This window comes from Tachysurus fulvidraco, chromosome 24 (assembly GCF_022655615.1).
Source record: "Tachysurus fulvidraco isolate hzauxx_2018 chromosome 24, HZAU_PFXX_2.0, whole genome shotgun sequence".
Taxonomy (NCBI): domain Eukaryota; kingdom Metazoa; phylum Chordata; class Actinopteri; order Siluriformes; family Bagridae; genus Tachysurus; species Tachysurus fulvidraco.
The window spans coordinates 15,703,853-15,721,842 of record NC_062541.1 but is presented as its reverse complement, the minus strand read 5'-3'; the positions used below and the strand labels follow the sequence as shown (position 1 = coordinate 15,721,842).

General features: G+C 40.2%; 1 protein-coding gene across 5 annotated transcripts; it reads right to left on the bottom strand.

Annotated features, from left to right (window-relative positions):
- Positions 1–1,635: 1,635 nt before the first annotated feature.
- zfand2a (zinc finger, AN1-type domain 2A) lies at positions 1,636–12,391 on the bottom strand. Of its 5 annotated transcripts, XM_047808132.1 has the most exons (12): positions 12,210–12,386; positions 11,885–12,050; positions 10,887–11,088; positions 7,964–8,049; positions 7,749–7,843; positions 3,425–3,556; positions 3,189–3,340; positions 2,805–2,915; positions 2,604–2,688; positions 2,416–2,492; positions 2,206–2,290; positions 1,636–1,890 (listed from the first exon to the last, which is right to left on the bottom strand). In XM_047808132.1, exons 4-12 carry the CDS (start codon positions 8,016–8,018, stop codon positions 1,852–1,854), a joined length of 831 nt encoding a protein of 276 aa, XP_047664088.1. In that variant the 5' UTR covers positions 8,019–8,049; positions 10,887–11,088; positions 11,885–12,050; positions 12,210–12,386; the 3' UTR covers positions 1,636–1,851. The 5 variants fall into 5 exon arrangements, with proteins under 5 accessions (XP_047664088.1, XP_047664087.1, XP_047664086.1 ...); XM_047808131.1 differs by lacking the exon at positions 10,887–11,088 and having other exon boundaries at positions 2,150–2,290; positions 12,210–12,387; XM_047808130.1 differs by lacking the exon at positions 10,887–11,088 and having other exon boundaries at positions 12,210–12,387.
- Positions 12,392–17,990: the final 5,599 nt, after the last annotated feature.

Here is a 17,990-nt window from a genome sequence, read left to right as displayed (position 1 = left end):
TAAAAACTCAATTCAGAATACCATCATTGTGAAGCACATGTTCTTGAAATAGCTTGTTTTAGTTTGAGAGAAGCCTGACGTCATGTGGCATGTCCACTGGAATCGATCAAGCTAAGCTGAACAAAGCTACCTCAACAACGATCTGAAAATTTATACCGTATGTTTATAAACTAATATACAATCACTGTCTGCTTTATTATGTCTTTATTACCTCCCCATTTGCCCTCAGAACAGCCCGTGATCTTTGGGATACGGATTCAACCAGGTGTTAGAAACCTTCCATTTAAACCGTGATGACTTGATATTATCATATAATTGGTGCAAATTTCTCAGCTATTAAATTCAGATCTGGGGAAAGCATTGAAGCACACTGAACTTTTTGTGACACGGGACATTATCACGATGGAAGAAGCGATTAAATGATGCGATTGCACACGGTCAGCTACAATATTCCGATTGGCTGTGACTTTCAAAATGATAGATTGATATCAAGCATCCCAGCGTTTGGTCTGCTGCCGTCATTGGTACTCTTCCTCACTAGTATATAAGGCAAACTAATGTTTGGCTGGAATACATTTCTCATGCCATTACATCAGCAGCTGAAATGTTGACAGAAAGCAGTTTGGTTTCACAGATTCAGGCTGCCGATTCCAAATTCTGATCCTACCATCTGCAGGGTCCTGTTCTTGGCTGAAAGAAGAGGAACCATATGAGATCACAACCATTCTGGAGTCCACAGTTTGTTGTACTGCAGCCTATTAAACCCATTAGAGCACATTTAGGATGCTGAACAGAAACAAGTCTCTCATTAAAGACCAACACATGCCTTGTCTAGTCTCCATTTTCCTTAATTCTACTGACTTCACAGAATTGCATGAAGGGGAAACTGCTGAATATTGTTATGCCCAGTACTCACCCTATCATAATATTTGGATAATGGTAGCATTTTGGACTGTTTATCTGTCTTGGAGGAAAAAACAGTGGGTGATGGATGGATGTTATCCCTATGGCCTATGGGCCTGGTCTCTACTGCGAGATGCAACTCTATCTACTCTATCTCCTCATGCAGACATGGAGCTCCAGGAGGTTTAACATTGCCCCACCTGCCCCACACCTCCCCCATCCCCTCTGCTCGGATGATCACTATCCCAGATAAAGAAAAAAAAAACTTTTTTATTGCTAAGACATTTTGGAGGTTCAGGGAACAAATAGGCTTTATGCAAGCATTATTTCAGCAAAGACGTATTCAGGCCTAATATTGAGATGAACCTGAATTTTGATTAATAAATGAAAACAAATGGTTTTGCATTTAAAAGGGTTTGCATTTTTTCATTAACAGGAATTTATTTCACCTATAGCGACTGTAGGAAATTCAAGCTGTTTTATTATGTTCATGCATAATGCTTTAAGAACGTCCAGAATATTTCTGTATAATGAACAAATCAAGTTCAACGGTCAATTACGTTATTGATGACAAATCCCATATTGCTCAGTACCTGTTTAACAGATCATGAAAATATTTTTTAAGTTATTAATGACAGAAGTTACATTAGAACTTGATCCGAAAACTCGATCCTTGAAACATCCGGCAACGTGGCATGAAATAAAAGCAGGAGTTAAAACTCAGCAGGGAAGAAATGTTTAAAATAATTTATTTCCAGAAACATCTACATTGAATATTGATGAACATATTCACTGTATAAAATATGTACATAAAGCTTTATCTGAAAAATAATTGCATTGGCAGACCCAGAGGATTGTGTGCTGGGTTAAGAAATAGTCCATTCAGATTACTGGTGTGTGTGTGTGTTTAAAAAGAGGCAGATTGCTTTGGGTCAGCATGATTAGATTTTAAGACAGACAACAGTTGGACTGCTTCGACTCCCTCTCCTGTTGGGTATAAGAAAAGACTTAGTCAGTGTTACAGTGCTTACAAGTCATCCATTCAACATAAATACTTTTGATATGTAGATTCTGAACATTCTCTGAACCAGCTTGACTTTATTCAAGATTTCTAGTCAAACAGCGCAAAGATGCGAGATGTAGTTGGAAAAATAAACTCATTATAATTGCCGTTAGACAAGACCGCATGCTGCAAACCACCAGCCCAGATTATCATGCACCCAATAGCTAAGATAAGGACATGTACCTAATTTGAGGTCCTGCTAGCATAGCATGCTACAGACTGCTAAGGGTTCTTGATACCTGTTGTCTCTGCTGTTGTCGTTGGAACTCTTCCTCACTAGCAGCGAGGGCCTGAGCCAGGGCCAGATCCTCCTGCTCCTGAGGACTGATCACACACACACACACACACACACACACACACACACACACACACACACACTCATCTATTATAACAAGTAGACCTTCACATAAGGCAGGCATTGTAAGATTAAGGCATGTCAGCTTAGCTACCTGAGAGTTGCTGGCGTTTGTCGAGATGTTTCAGCCAGGGACATCTCTAATGCACGCTGGAGAGCCTGCTCCTCTGTCTAAATCCCAGCAAAAGACAAACGTGCTTCATTATTTATGGCCATTTCTAATTCACCAGCATTTCAGCCAGAGTGAACATTAATTATTTAAAGTTAGAATGAATATACTACCAGTCCAGCCTGATAGGAAGCTGATGAAGGTATTACATTGTGCACCACAGGGGGAACCACAGGAGGGGCTGAAGTCCTTTGTGCACTGTAGAGAGAACAATATTATTCCAACCTAAAGGCCTGTATTACAATTAAATGAAGTTTAGCAAGAGACTTAAGCAACATGTCTGACAAATCTCACAATTATTCACTTTTACTCACCTACTACTCTGAGCACGAGCTGGTCGGCCCGCCGTAGTCGAGCTCCCTTTAACAGAGGATCCTGCGGCATTACTGCTGGAAGCACCCTGAGCTCTCATTAACGCAGCATGACTGTAAATAAATAAATAAAACAGATGGATGAACGTATACATACGGTACATAAGACCGATCTATGCGGACACCTGACCGACGATGGGATTCTCCCCCAAACATTTATCACAAATGTATTTGTATGGTGTAGCATTGCAAGTTCCCATCACTGGCACCAAAGAAACCTAAACTTGTTAGAGCATGACAATGAACCCGTGCACAATGCAAGCTCCACAAATACGTGAGGAATGGGTAAGGCTGGGTCAAGCCGAGAGAGATAAGAGATATATTTACCCTGATTTGGAGACTGGCTTGCCATCAGTCTTACAATCATGGTCCAGTGGATGTCGGTGCTTAAGACAGTAGTTCAAGTGGCATTGGTCACATGTTACACGAATCATCTCTTTCTGCTTGCAGCCTCCCTTCGAGCACTTATTAGTAAAAATCTGAACCAAAACAGGAAACAAGGCTTAGATAGAAGCTCAGGCCTGACAGATGAACATGTACTTTCATGGTTAAAATCTTAATACCTTTCTTTTCCTCTGTGCAGGATCTGACTTGCAGTCACGGTCTATGTGCTCTCCGACTTTAATGTCTGGCATTTCCCCTCGTTTAACGAAAATGGGGATATTGCACAGTGGACACACTGGGACCTGAACATCCTGAAAGAGGAAACAAACAAACATTGATTAGAAGGCTCTTGTTAAATTGCTACACATGCAATGGAGCAGTTTTATCTTACTTATAATCAGTGATGGACACAAGTAGATGAATAATTAACATACTTATGTAACTAGTCTTTTTTTCATGGCTGTGCAACTGCAGGGGCAGCAATCGTAGTACCCCTGCTCAATTAGCAGTTAATGATTCAGCTCTCCAGCTGGTGGCTAATCAGAGCTAATTAGCTGTGAAATATTTCTTTAAATAAGCAGCTCTTCTCTTTTTAAGGCATGGTTTTACAACAGATTCTAATTAAAGTAAAAGACTTGGTCACACACGGTCAACCTGAGGAAGTCCACGCTTGAAGTACAGCACAACGTTCGGTCCGTTGGCTGATTTTTTTTTTCTGACTTGACAGCACAACAACTCGTTATTAATCATGTGCTACTGGAGGTTTCTTGTCCTTATTTTTTATTACAGGTGCTGCTCTCTATGCTATTGTGACCTCAACCATCTTCTCTGTCCACAGACATCTGCAGGCCTCAGGAACCAGCAGCCAGCTATACAGAAAGCTCACTTCATCCCAGCTTATTCTGAAAGTCTTTCAAGTCACTTCTTGGAACTCACAGAGATTTGGTTCTACAATGAGAATGTGTCCATACTGCACTCTCTACCACGGTGTCTTTTTTTTTTTTTTTTCCTGTCTCTCTCTTCCTGTTCTGACTTCTGGAAGGGGTAGAAGAATTCTAGAGCGTTATAGGAGAGTTCTTCTCTTTTCTGGTGGCTTGCACCCCTATGATATTACTTTTTTAGACTTCATTCACCAACTCCATTCAACCTGAACCACTTGCAGTCACCAATAAACCCACACCAAGCAGCTTCAAGACTGTATTCACTGTGTCACCTATACTGTGTCAAATGTCTCAGTAACTCCTCATCTTATAGCAGACATTATTGTCTCTCATTTCTTTTTCTGTTGTTTCCCACGATTTAAGTGATGTGTGGGAAGGCTCTGGGTTCTTTTCCCGAAAGGTCGGGGTCTCGGCGCAGTCAAGCAGCTGCCGGCCTTTAAAATTCGGCCTGTGTCATGGTTGACTTAAAGCCCTAACCCCAACATCCTCAATCTGGGATATGCGAAGAAAAGAATTTCACTGTACTATAATGAAATCCCTACACAACGGTCCATACAGACTGTATACCGCTTCTGTCCTGTGGCACACTGTCCGCCTGTACTGTCTGCACTACGTTTGTAATGGAGCACCATGGTCCTGGAGGAACGCTGTTTCACTACACTATGTATTGCGTCAGCTACATGAGGTTGCAATGACAATTTAAGCCCCTTGACTTGACTGAAATATGTAAAACTCCACCTCAGTAGAAGTGTTAAATCCAAATCTTTATTCACTCTCTCTTTCTCTATGCCATCATCCATACTGCAAATGCCATCTTTTCAGACCTGGCTGCTGCTTCTACCTTCTGCACGGTGCTCCTAATGTCTTTGAATTTACACTGGCCCGACCGTCTCCACAGTGCTTCACGGTGCCAAACAGAAAATGGAGAAAAACTTACCCACAGAACTTGCAATTACTGCACAATGTTTGCATCATTCAGCTCTTCCTTGCTTCCACCAAGGCTGCCTTATTTAACTCTAAAATTAACACCTACATCTCTGACCCAAGTAAATTATTCTCTATCTTCTCAGCTGACGTGTCTTCTTGATTTAATAACATACACGCTTCTCTGGAGAGCTAAATGTCCTAAATGTGTCACCCAGTCAGGTTATAAGGCCATACGTGCCACATAAAGGTCCCGGCTGGCAGTCACTGACCAGAAAAAGTCAAACCCAGAGAAAACTCCAGGTCATCTGTCCTCATCCTTCTGTCCAATCTGCTGCCTCTGACTCATCATACCTACAGGATCAATCATACAATGTAGCAGTTAACGTTCATAAACTCTCAGCCATACAGCTGAAGTCCCTCAGGGGTCAGTTTCTGGACCACTCTTGTTCTGTACGTATAATAAGTCACAGGGCCGAGTGATAAGATCTCACGGGTTACTGTTATTTTCAGACGTGACTACATTTACGGCATTTAGCAGACTCCCTTCAGAGTGACTTACAACTGAGCAACTGAGGGTTAAGGGCCTTGCTCAGGGGCCCAGCATTGGTAGCTTGGTGGACCTGGGGTTCGACCCCATGACCTTCCGACCAGTAGCCCAACACCCTACACACTGAGCTACCACATATTGGATTAATGGTTAGCAATTCATTCGAATTTGTGGTTCATGTCGATGTCGAAAGATGAAAATCAAGTTTCCCACAAAACACCGACCCCGAACCAAACAAAGCCGGTAAACATCGGGGACACATTATCCCACTGTACCCCATGTAATAAGCAGGGGCCTCGATGGAAGGATATGCTGTGGTGCGTTACATCGCTAAAGACATTCTGCCAGTTGAACAACTGACATTGAACACTGACACAGACATTCAACACAGTTGAAAAGCCTGGATTTATTCATATGCTCTAAATGATCGACCCCCGATATGAGCTTCTAAGCCGAAAGTATTTTTCAGTTCAGGTTTTTTTTTTTTTTTTAAAGTTATCACAGTCTTTGTTTTATTCTTTTTTTTTTTTTTTTTTTTTAAATAATTGTTTTAAAATCGAATTGTATCTCGAAGATTCAATTTATAGGATATATATTATAGGACATACATATTATAGGACATATTATAGGACATGCATATTATAGGACATACATGTTGTAGGACATATAGGACATACATATTATAGGACATATTATAGGACATATCTCCCAGCTCTAATTTCTGTATAGGGTTTAGAATAGAAGCCCTTATTTTGTCACATCTACATTACAGCAGAGAAATTCTTTCTACACATATCCCAATTTTGGAGGTTGGGGTCAGAGCACAGGGTCAGACATGATACAAGGGATCAAGGGCCCGACAGTGGCAACTTGGCAGTGCTGAGGCTTGAACCCTGATCCTTCAATCAAAAACCCAGTGCCTTAAGCACTCGGCTTATCACTGCCCTGTTTGCAGAGAATGTGAAGCGACTCTAAAGAACTGGATCTTCTTTCTTGTACAAATCACCTGGAATTCTCACAGACCACATTAATATAAAAAGGTTAAAGCAGCGGCTTCAGCAGAAGGGCTTTAAGTGGCTGATGAAACGTAATGAAAACCCATGTTGGGCAGTAACGCCGTTACTGTAATGGCATTACTTTTGACAGTAACTAATACTCAAATGCGTTACTTTTTTAAATAAAGTAACTCTGTTACCGTTACTATATGGTGCGTTACCCATTCTTTTTAAAATTAATTAATTTAGGCTGTAGCCTACAACCTAACTTGTTTACAGCAGCGATGCATTGTAGGATTGGTGGATGCCAACCTGTAAACACGAAGACGCCGCGCTGTGGGCGTGTTTTCGTTTATTCAAGTATGTGCGGCAGTAATTTCCGAAACACATGGGCTATAGCCCGCCCACACTGACAATTGATTGGTTGACTTACCGAAACAGGCCAATCAGGATTGGCCCCCTCCCTCTCTACCGTGCGCTACAAGGTTTGGAGCACATACTTGAATACTTGTCTCTGTCGCGCATGCGCGCTCTTGCTCGCTCGCTTTAGATTCTGGGAGATTATAACTAATTTGCGGTCATCAGGGAGCCGCTATCAATATGCGGGAGACTCCCGAACATCCGGGATACTTGGGATGTCTGGTTTTGGGTTTGTATAGACCATAACGCATAAAAGGGCATTAATGGGAACATTAAAGAACGTTCTTTAAAAAAAAGTAACTAAAAAGTTACTTTTAACAGTAACGCCTTACGTTTTGGTTTAAATAATCAATAACGTAATTGAGTTACTTTTTGAATGAAGTAACTGTATTTCTTAGTAACTAGCACAACACTGATGAAAACTGACTTCTGGTTCTGAATGTTTGGAAAGTGCTGAATGTCAGTCACTGTGTACATGCTCTACTTTACTGGCCAAAGTAAAGTGTGACCTGGTAACAGTATGTACTAATCTTCCCTAATGCAGCTTTAAGCTCAAAAGGGAAATGTTATACAGGTTCTGAAATTGTTATGGTTTCATGCTGGTGTCTGATCTTTTGTTTTCTTTAGTAATCAGTCTTTTGTGTTTAAGTGACTGTTTACAGATTTTACCGACCTTTTTGTATGAGGAAGTACACTTGTGACTTGCATAAGTGATGTGGTCTTTACAGAAAATCTCTTCACAGGCGTCGCATCTCATCGGCAGGAAATCTGTGAAATAAAATCGAACGGCGTGGTTATTTTCCATCAGTGGGGAAGTGAGCGACTGTTTTAGAATCGATGATGTAGAAAAGAAGCACGTAGATCATCCGGCGAAACACTTTCACTCACCCAGGCGCTTGCAGGATTTATCTGAACAGTGTTCTCCCAGGTCTGGAAACTCCATGGCACTGTGGTGAAAAGGATCCTCGGTCCAACTGCGTTCACACAACATCAACACCACAATATTAATCTCGTTTACCTTTAAGGCAAACTGCAGGCTTATTAACAACTTACATCTGGAAGACACAGTGAGGGGAAACACAGCATCCAGACACTTAAATACTTCCGCTGCATGTGTCCATTTTAAATTGAAACCCACAATGTGATTGGTTTTATTATTTTCAATACGAAGGAGTAAACGGAGATGTTCACAGAATTTAAAAAGAAAAACGTCTCTCTGATTTGAATTCCACTTAAAACCTACGGAGCGTTTATAAAGTGCGAGTCCAGCAGAAAGACCCTCGAAACTTTAAGGAACTGATGATGAAGAATGGAACAAAATCCTGTGACCACGATACAGTGAGAAGTGAATTACTTCCTACTGTACAGTAGACATCTCAAAGTTCCAGCTATGAATACATATAGTTTGTTTGTTTGTTTATTTTTCCAGACTTCTGATTCAGGAACGTCAACAGCATCGACGGTCCCGGAAAACAAAGCCCGAGTCGATCGGGAAGAGTTGCGTGGATGATTTTATGATCGTGAAACAAACACTTGTGTAAACTCAGACCACATCTCTGTTACACTAATCCCAGCATGCACTTCTAGAGGTTCTGAAGAACCTGGACTGAGGGAACCACCACAGCACAACACACGCTTAGAAAAATACACAGCGTCGACGAACGACTACGTCAGCGAGCGAATACGTGATGAAAAAAACTTCTGAAAAAAACACACACACATTTTATATATATATTATTAAAAAAATATGATATCCTACTCCTGTTCCTGAGGGTCAGATGTCTAACATAAACAAACACTTCAGAAGATAGAACTCATTATTATTATTAACATTATATCTTGTTAAATATTTTATTTATTAAATAAAGTGCAGGTTTTTAGCCTTTACCCTGATCTCAATAACATGTTTGACACGTTATATATTTGACCAACACACAACTTTATTACGTCAAGAAGTTGGTTATGTGTGCAAAGCTGAAGTGGACAGACTGTGAAAAATTACCCTGTGTGTGTGTGTGTGTGTGTGTGTGTGTGTGTGTGTGTGTGTGTGTGTCTTCATAGAGACTATATCACATCTCAGGCCTTGCCCTGCCTTGTACACAGTATTCCCAGGAAACTGGCCAGGATAAAGCATGTTTACATAAATAAAGTCAGTCGGATCGACCGAGGTGTTCGTGTGAAGCCTTTTCGGCCTGACCATGTTACTATAGTAACCGAGCTCCATCCGAATGATTAAAAAGTGGTGGTGCATCTCGGAAAAATCTAGTGAATAGGGAGGAAAATAAAATATTGATTCAAATATAAGTTTGGATTTGTGTGGTGTGAATATGACGACTGTGGAAAAGTGAAGAGTCGCAGGTTTCACAAATATATGTGATGCTTTAAAATAATTTAAGTATAATTTAATAATTTAAGAGGTATTTAATAAGTACACTGCAATGTTTAGGGTAGAACATTAAGAGTCTTGTGGACTTTACAAGCTTGGATTCGGATTGTTTCAGATATTAATTCAGATTGTTTTGGATATTAAGGCGGATATTAATTCGGATTGTTTCGGGTATTAATACAGATTTATTCTGATTGTTATGGATATTAATTCAGATATTAATACGGATATTAATTCAGATTAATTTGGATTGTTTTGGACATTAAGACGGATATTAATTTGGATTGTTTTAGGTATTAATTCAGATATTAATTCGGATTGTTTTGGATATTAATACAGATATTAATTCAGATATTAATCCAGACATTTATTCAGATATTAATACGGATATTAATTCAGATATTAATACGGATATTAATTCAGATTCATTTGGATTGTTTTGGACATTAAGACGGATATTAATTTTGATTGTTTTAGGTATTAATTCAGATATTAATACAGATATTAATTCAGATATTAGTCCAGACATTTATTCAGCTATTAATACGGATATTGATTCAGCTATTAATACAGATATTGATTCATATATTAATACAGATATTGATTCATATATTAATACGGATATTAATTTATATATTCATACGGATATTAATTCATATATTCATACGGATATTAATTCATATATTAATACGGATATTAATTCATATATGAATACGGATATTAATTCATATATTAATACGGATATTAATTCATATATTAATACGGATATTAATTCATATATTAAAACGGATATTAATTCGGATTGTTCAGATATTAATCCGGATTGAAAACATAGCTACTGTTTGCTGGATTTCACCTCAGGTAAGTAACTAATGCTGAATCATGCTGATGTGGATGTAAAACATAAAACCTCACAAATGTATCTGAGGTCATAAAATGATCATAACATTAAATTGTCGTTTACTAAAATTGTCCACAGAACTGACAGCTCACAGTTTCTCACAAATCCCGAGTTTACACACAAACAGTGGCGTTTCTGAGAAAAAGGATTTGTTTACAGGTTCACTTCAGACCTTCTGTGAGAAACTGCAGCCTGTCAGTACCATTATTTATATGTGTGTGTGTGTGTGTGTGTGTGTGTGTGTGTGTGTGTGTGTGTGTGTGTATAATGTCACTATAACAGAAATAAGACATGTTATCGGACCTTTTAACTAAAACTCCAGCTAATAAACAGCTAAGCGCTAATAAACAGCTAAGCGCTAATAAACAGCTAAGCGCTAATAAACAGCTAAGCGCTAATAAACAGCTAAGCGCTAATAAACAGCTAAGCGCTAATAAACAGCTAAGCGCTAACTAGCGGATAATAGGCTAGTTTAATATAATACAGACTAAACACATAGAAATCTCTGTAAGGACGTTTCTTACCGATGTCGTCCACCAGATATCCGTCGTTGGTCCCTGGTGTTTGTGTCTGAACACGAATTCCGTCGTCAAATCTCCGCTAAGACACAAACACTGAGGGTTTATGTACGATACCTCGGTTATTTCCTCCCAGCTTCATCCCGCTGAGCGTCGAGAAGCAACCGACAATGAACCACACACAGGTCTTCAAAATAAAAGTACTATTCTTTTACACACACACGCACGCACGCACGCACGCACACACGCACGCACGCACACACACACACACACACACACACACACACGCTATGTAGTCATAAGTTTGAAAACAACTTATCGTCACACCCCAATTTGGGCTTATTTCCCCTATCGATTCCACAAGATTAAATCATTATGCAATTATTTATTTTATTTTTATATGCCTTTGAAAATCCTTAAATTTTCCCTTCACTTTAGTTGAGAGACCCAAACACGAATTCTCAATGCTCCTGTGCGCAAAGCACAGATCTCCATGAAGTCCATTCACATCCCAAATGCTGTACTACACACTACGACACTAAGTCATGGCTAAAAGTTATGGGAGTGATATAAATTTTGGATTTTGCAAAGTTTGCTGCTTAATCTGCTGTGGACTTTATTCACTTTGTTTCTATGCATTTTAAATAATTGCTAAATAAAAATAAAAAGCTTTATTGGCCAAATGAAGTTTTCCCACAAAAACCCAAATTTCACTGTTTTGGGCCCTGGCAAAAAATATCCAGCTAACATCATTTCTCTAATCATATCATCAGCACATTTGATAGTGTCATTAAGTACTAGTCAGGTGAAATCGCTATCATACTGATTGGATTTTGAGGGCAGACTGATTACTATAGAAGGAGGAAATAAGTAATTCCAATTATTGTGTTCTTATTAGAAAAGTTTACCTCTAAAGACTTAAAGCTATGATATATTTGCATAAAAATGGCCTCAACATGCAAGGAAACTACTAAAAAGAGTATAGAACCTAAAAAACTATTTACCAGATCATCAAAAACTTTAAGGAGAAAAGTTTGACTGCAGTGAAAAAGGTGTCAAGACGTCCCAGAGTGTCCAGCAAGTGCCAGGACCGTCTCGTCCTGAGGAGTCAGCTACGGAATTGTGTCGTCACCAGTGCAGGGCTTGCTCAAGAATGGCGGGTGAATTCATCTGCACGCAAAGTGAGACAAAGACTAAAATTTTACAGAAAATAAAAAAAAATTGACAGCAGGAGACTTGTGCAAAGTTATTTTCTCTGGTAAAGCTCCCATATGACTGTTTGGAACATCTGGAAATTCGATTGTCCAGACAAGAAAAGGTGAACGCTACCATGAGTCCTGTGGCGCATCCTGAGACCACCCATGTGTGGGGTTGTTTTCCAACCAAGGGTGTGGGATCACGCACATTTCTGCCCTAAATCACTGCCAAGAATAAAGAAATATCAAAACATCCTGCAAGAGCAACTTCTCCCGACGGTCCAGGAGCAATCTGGTGATGATCCGTGCATCTTACAAGGCAATCAGAATCAGAATCAGAATCAGAAAGAACTTTATTGCCAGGTATGTTTTCACATACGAGGAATTTGTCTTAGTACAGAAGCTCCACAGTGTAACAGGATGACATTGACAAAAACACGAACACATATATAATATAGACAGTTTGTATGTGCAAATTGAAATATAAATAAGTAAATATGTGTTTTAAGTAAACAATGTAAGAATAGTGTTGTTTGTTCTGTGTGTATGTCAAGTTTTCATCAGATGGGAAGAAACTATTTTTGAGTCTGGTCGTTCTGGTGCTCAGGGCTCTGTAGCGTCGACCATATGGCAAGAGTTCAAAGAGTGAGTGTGCAGGATGTGAGGGGTCCAGAGTGATTGTCTTTGCCCTTTTGCTCACTCTGGAGAAGTACAGGTCTTGGAGAGTGGGGAGAGTTGTGCCAATGGTTCGCTCAGCAGTCCGGTCTACCCTCTGTAGTCTTCTGAGGTCAGATTTGGTGGCTGAGCTGAACCAAGCGGTCACTGAGGTGCAGAGGATGGATTCGATGATTTCAGTGTAGAACTGTTTCAGCAGGTCCTGTGGCAGGTTGAACTTCCTCAGCTGGTGAAGGAAGTACAACCTCTGCTGAGCCTTTTTCACAATGGAGTCTATGTGAATGTCCCACTTCAGGTCCTGGGAGATTTTGGTTCCCAGGAATCTGAATGACTCCACTGCTGTCACAATGCTGTCCATGATGGTGAGTGGGGGGAGAGCAGGGGGGTTTCACCTGAAGTCCACGATCATCTCCACTGTCTTGAGCGTGTTCAGCTCCGGGTTGTTAAGACTGCACCAGACAGCCAGCCGTTCCACCTCCAGTCTGTAAGCAGACTTGTCACCGTTCCTGGATGAGGCCGATCAGTGTGGTGTCGTCTGCAAACTTCAGGAACTTGACAGAGGGGTCATTAGAGGTGCAGTCATTCGTGTACAGGGAGAAGAGCAATGGGGAGAGGACCCAACCATGAGGGGTGCCAGTGCTGATGGTGCGGGTGCTGGATTTGAGTTTCCCCAGTCACACTAGTTGTGCCTGTCTGTCAGAAAGCTGGTGATCCTCTGACAGACAGAGGAGGGCACGGAGAGCTGGGTTAATTTGGGCTGTAGGAGTGATGGAATGATGGTGTTAAAGGCAGAGCTGAAGTCCACGAACAGGATCCTCACATAAGTCCCTGGTCTGTCCAGATGCTGCAGAACATAATGCAGTCCCATATTGACTGCATCATTCACAGACATGTTTGCTCTGTAAGCAAACTGCAGAGGGTCCAGTAAGGGTCCAGTGATGTCCTTCAGATAAGCCAGAACCAGTCTTTCAAATGATTTCATGACCACAGACATTAGAGCCACAGGCCTGTAGTCATTTAGCCCGGTAATTTTAGGTTTCTTTGGGACGGGGATGATGATGGAGCTTTTGAAGCATGAGGGGACTTCACACAGCTCCAGTGATCTGTTGAAGATCCGTGTGAAGATGGGCCCAGCTGATCAGCACAGGTTTTCAGACAGGCTGGTGAAACGCTGTCTGGGCCTGGTGCCTTTCTTCTCTTGATCTTCCTGAAGACCTGACACACATCATCTTCACTGAACTGAATTTTAGGTGTGGCAGAGTCGGAGGTTACAGGAGGTGTGAATTGGGCTTTTTCAAACCTGCAATAGAACTGGTTCAGGTCGTCTGCCGGTTGTTGATTCACCACAGTGCTGGGGATGGTGTCGTGTAGTTGGTGATGGCTTTCAGACCTTTCAACACTGAAGCTGAGTCATTAGAGGAAAACTGAATCCGTAGCTTTTCAGAATAATTCCTCTTTGCCACTCTGATCTCCATTTACAGTGTGTATTTGGCCTGTTTGTACAGGACTCTATCCCCATTTCTGTGAGCATTCACTTTGGCCTGACGGAGCTGGCTGAGTTTTGCAGTGAACCATGGTTTATCATTGTTGTAAGTTAAGTGAGTCCTGGTAGGAATACACAAATCCTCACAGAAACTGATATATGATGTTACAGTCTCTGTGAGCTCGTGGCAGAAACTTCAAAAACAGTCCAATCAGTGAGAGAGAAACAGGCTTGTAAATCCTGCTCCGCTTCCTCGGTCCGTCTTTTTACAGTCCTTAATACAGGTTTAGCTGATTTCTATGAGATGAACTAAACAGTAATCAGAGAGCCCCAGAGCTGCCCGTGGGACAGAGTGATATGCATCCTTTATTGTAGTGTAACAGTGATCCAGTGTGTTACTGTCTCTGTTGGGACATGTAACATGCTGTCTGTATTTACAGTGTGATAATCCTCAAAAGGTGAGTGGACAAGCAGAAGCCCACAAATTGTGAAGTCTGAGCACTAATAAGGCAAGAATGGATCACCATTAGTCAAGATTTGGCCCAGAAGCTAATATCCAGCATGATACAGCGAATTGCAAATGTTCTTTGAAGAACAAGGGTCAACACTGTAAATATTGACTATATTAACTGTTGGGGGCTTTTTGCCAATAAAAGGCTTTAAAACTTATGAAATGCTTATCAATGTTTTCCAGTATACCATAGAAGCATGTGAAAAAATAATCTTCAAATACTGAAGCAGCAAAATGTATCACTACCAAAACGATTGGCCATGACTGTACACTATGTACACTACATAGACTGTACACTATATACTCTAGCATTTATTTATTATTATTATTATTTAGTACAATAAAAAATAATTCACACAGTGGAGGCTAATCTTGAACATCTTTATAAAAAAATTTAAACATTGTAGAATCTGTAAATAATTTGTTATAAATCAATACATAAATCTGGTTGCTAAGCCGCCTCGCTGTCGGACTTTTATTTTGAAAAATAACAGGATCTGTATAGTATCTGGCTTCCTAAACTTTGATTACGCACTGAGTCACTCTGAGTCACACTGAGTTAATGCTAGAGCTTTCTAGAAAATACTATGGAAGGCAGTGATACAGCACTTTATGTTCACTACTACTGCTAGTCATAATAATAATAATAATAATAATAATAATAATAATAATAATAATAATAATAATAATTTTAAAGTTTAGTTCTTTTTACATTTTATTAATTTTTTTTTACATTTTTACTTAAAAAAAAAATATTGCATGTGAATTTGGTTACAGATTAGACAAGGTTTACTTATAATTCACTTGTTGGAGAGTGAAGAGTCTCAGGTTCGTGTTATGATCCAGATCTCAGGTTCCTGTCTGTGTAGACTTTCTGTGGATGTTCTCCTCTACATTCCCTCCAGTTTTCTCCTGCGTCCCAAAACCACACAAGGATAAGATAAATATCATGATTAAATGACCCCTAGTTGTAAATTTGTGTGTCAAACTTCACAAAGCATAGAATATGGATCTGTTGTTGGTAATACTGATATACAAGGGCAATCTCAATAAACTTTTTCACGACATTCTAATTTGTTGAGATGCACCTAAATATTTACTTATCTACAATCTACGTGGAGCTTCAGGGTGTAATATTAGTATCATTTGTCGAAATAGTTCCAACATGTTGGGGGCATGGTGGCTTAGTGGTTAGCACGTTCGCCTCACACCTCCATTGTTGGGGGTTCGATTCCCACCTCCGCCTTGTGTGTGTGGAGTTTGCATGTTCTCCCCGTGCCTAGGGGGTTTCCTCCGGGTACTCCGGTTTCCTCCCGCGGTCCAAAGACATGCATGGTAGGTTGATTGGCATCTCTAGAAAATTGTCCGGTGTGTGTGTGTGTGTGTGTGTGTGTGTGTGTGCCCTGTGGGTTGGCACTCCGTCCAGGGGTGTATCCTGCCTCGATGCCCGATGACGCCTGAGATAGGCACAGGCTCCCCGTGAGTACGGATAAGCGGTAGAAAATAAATTAATGAGTGAGTTCCAACATGTCTTCTGCTGTTATAACAAGCCCCACACTTCTCTCCTGGGAAAGGTGTTAGCTTAAAACTCTTAGCTAATTTAACCTTTTATTGTAGAACAAGTTGGCGTTATTCTGAAATTGGTGCACCAACACAACACCTCATCCTCACATGGGTGACACTGGAGGGTGTGATTATAAATATACAGTCTGACAATTGTGTATTGATATGAGGAGGTTGTCTAAGACCACATTTAGTTGCCATCTCTTGTATACTAATAGACTTGTAGCTCTCGTATATAAAATAATATCCCCAAAATACCCCATTGGAATACCCCCGCACTGATAAGATGCTGTATTCAGATGTGAGTTGTGTGTGGAGCAAAGCACTAATACATAAACAAACTAGTTGTTTTAAATTCATCTTTCTGGCTTGGTTTTGGACTTAATATACACCTTATGTACCTTAATGTCTAATGCACCTCAGGGTTGTCATTAAAAGCCATTTTTACAGGAAATATCCACAAACTTGTTGTATATGATACAATATTCACCACAAGATGGCAGCAGATTTATTTAAAAATATTTTTATTTTTATTTTTTTTTATGAATTTATTTTGTGTTCCTCATTTATAAAAAATCTTGACCCAAGAAAGGAGTCATTACATTTGAATCATATTTTATTGACAGAACCGATGTGAGGCAAATGAAGTAGCATGTGTATAGCAAACTACACACGATAGTTTATAAATATTGAATAGCCGTTGGTTAGCATTAGCACACACTAGCTAGGAAGTAAGTTGTCCTTTGGTATTTAGAACATTTTAGCTGACACTTTTTAATGTGTGTTGGTCAATGTTAATACAGATAATACACACCATGTTGTGAACACAGATAATGCACACCATTTATCTCTGAAAACATGTGATACATTCAGCCAGAATGGTGTTTTTTTTAATTTAGTTATTTAATGGTTAGCATGTTGTTTGCTTCACACCTCCAAGGTCGGAGGTTCACTTCCAGCCTCCTCCCTGCTTTGGTGGTTTCCTCTCCCGTCCCAAAGATGTGTTGTAGTCTGACTGGCATCTCAAACGAGAATCCGTGTGCCCTGTAATGGGTTTGTGTCTTCTCCATTGTACCCAGAATCCTCTGGGATAGACTCCAAGATTCCATCCTGTGCAGGACAAACACATGGATGAAAGACAGACTGGCTGTTGAATTACATTAAATGTATTTATATATTTTATGTTATTTATATATTGATTTTTGAAGCTTTCCTTTTTTTGTCCTCTGCTACAGATTTAATTACACACGCACACACACACACACACACACACACACACACACACACACACACACACACACACACACACACACACACACACATACGCACACACGCGCACACACGCATACACACACACACATTATTTAGAACAAAGCACTTTCTTTAGCTTGTATCAGTGCAAAGTCATGTTCCTGGAGGCCATGAGGGGAAAAGATCACATTAGAGTTCATTTCCGATTCCTCTCTGCTGCACGAGCACCTGGCTCATAAGCTCCTAATTCTGCTGCCAGATGGCACCTCTCACAGAACACCTGCTTCATCATTGGAATTCCTTTACATTGCTCACACTGCTGAATGGTAAAATTATTGTAATAATTTCATATCTCCCTTTACACACTGCCAATTCACCTTCCCCCTGACACACACACACACACACACACACACACACACACCATCACCACT

What these genes read in the sequence shown, in the direction of transcription:
- zfand2a (XM_047808130.1), bottom strand. An exon ending in CTTCCTATCAGGCTGGACTG is followed by an intron (nt 2,493 to 2,603) that starts GTAGTATATTCA and finishes GCTGGGATTTAG; the next exon opens with ACAGAGGAGCAGGCTCTCCA. An exon ending in CAAACGCCAGCAACTCTCAG is followed by an intron (nt 2,291 to 2,415) that starts GTAGCTAAGCTG and finishes GTGTGTGATCAG; the next exon opens with TCCTCAGGAGCAGGAGGATC.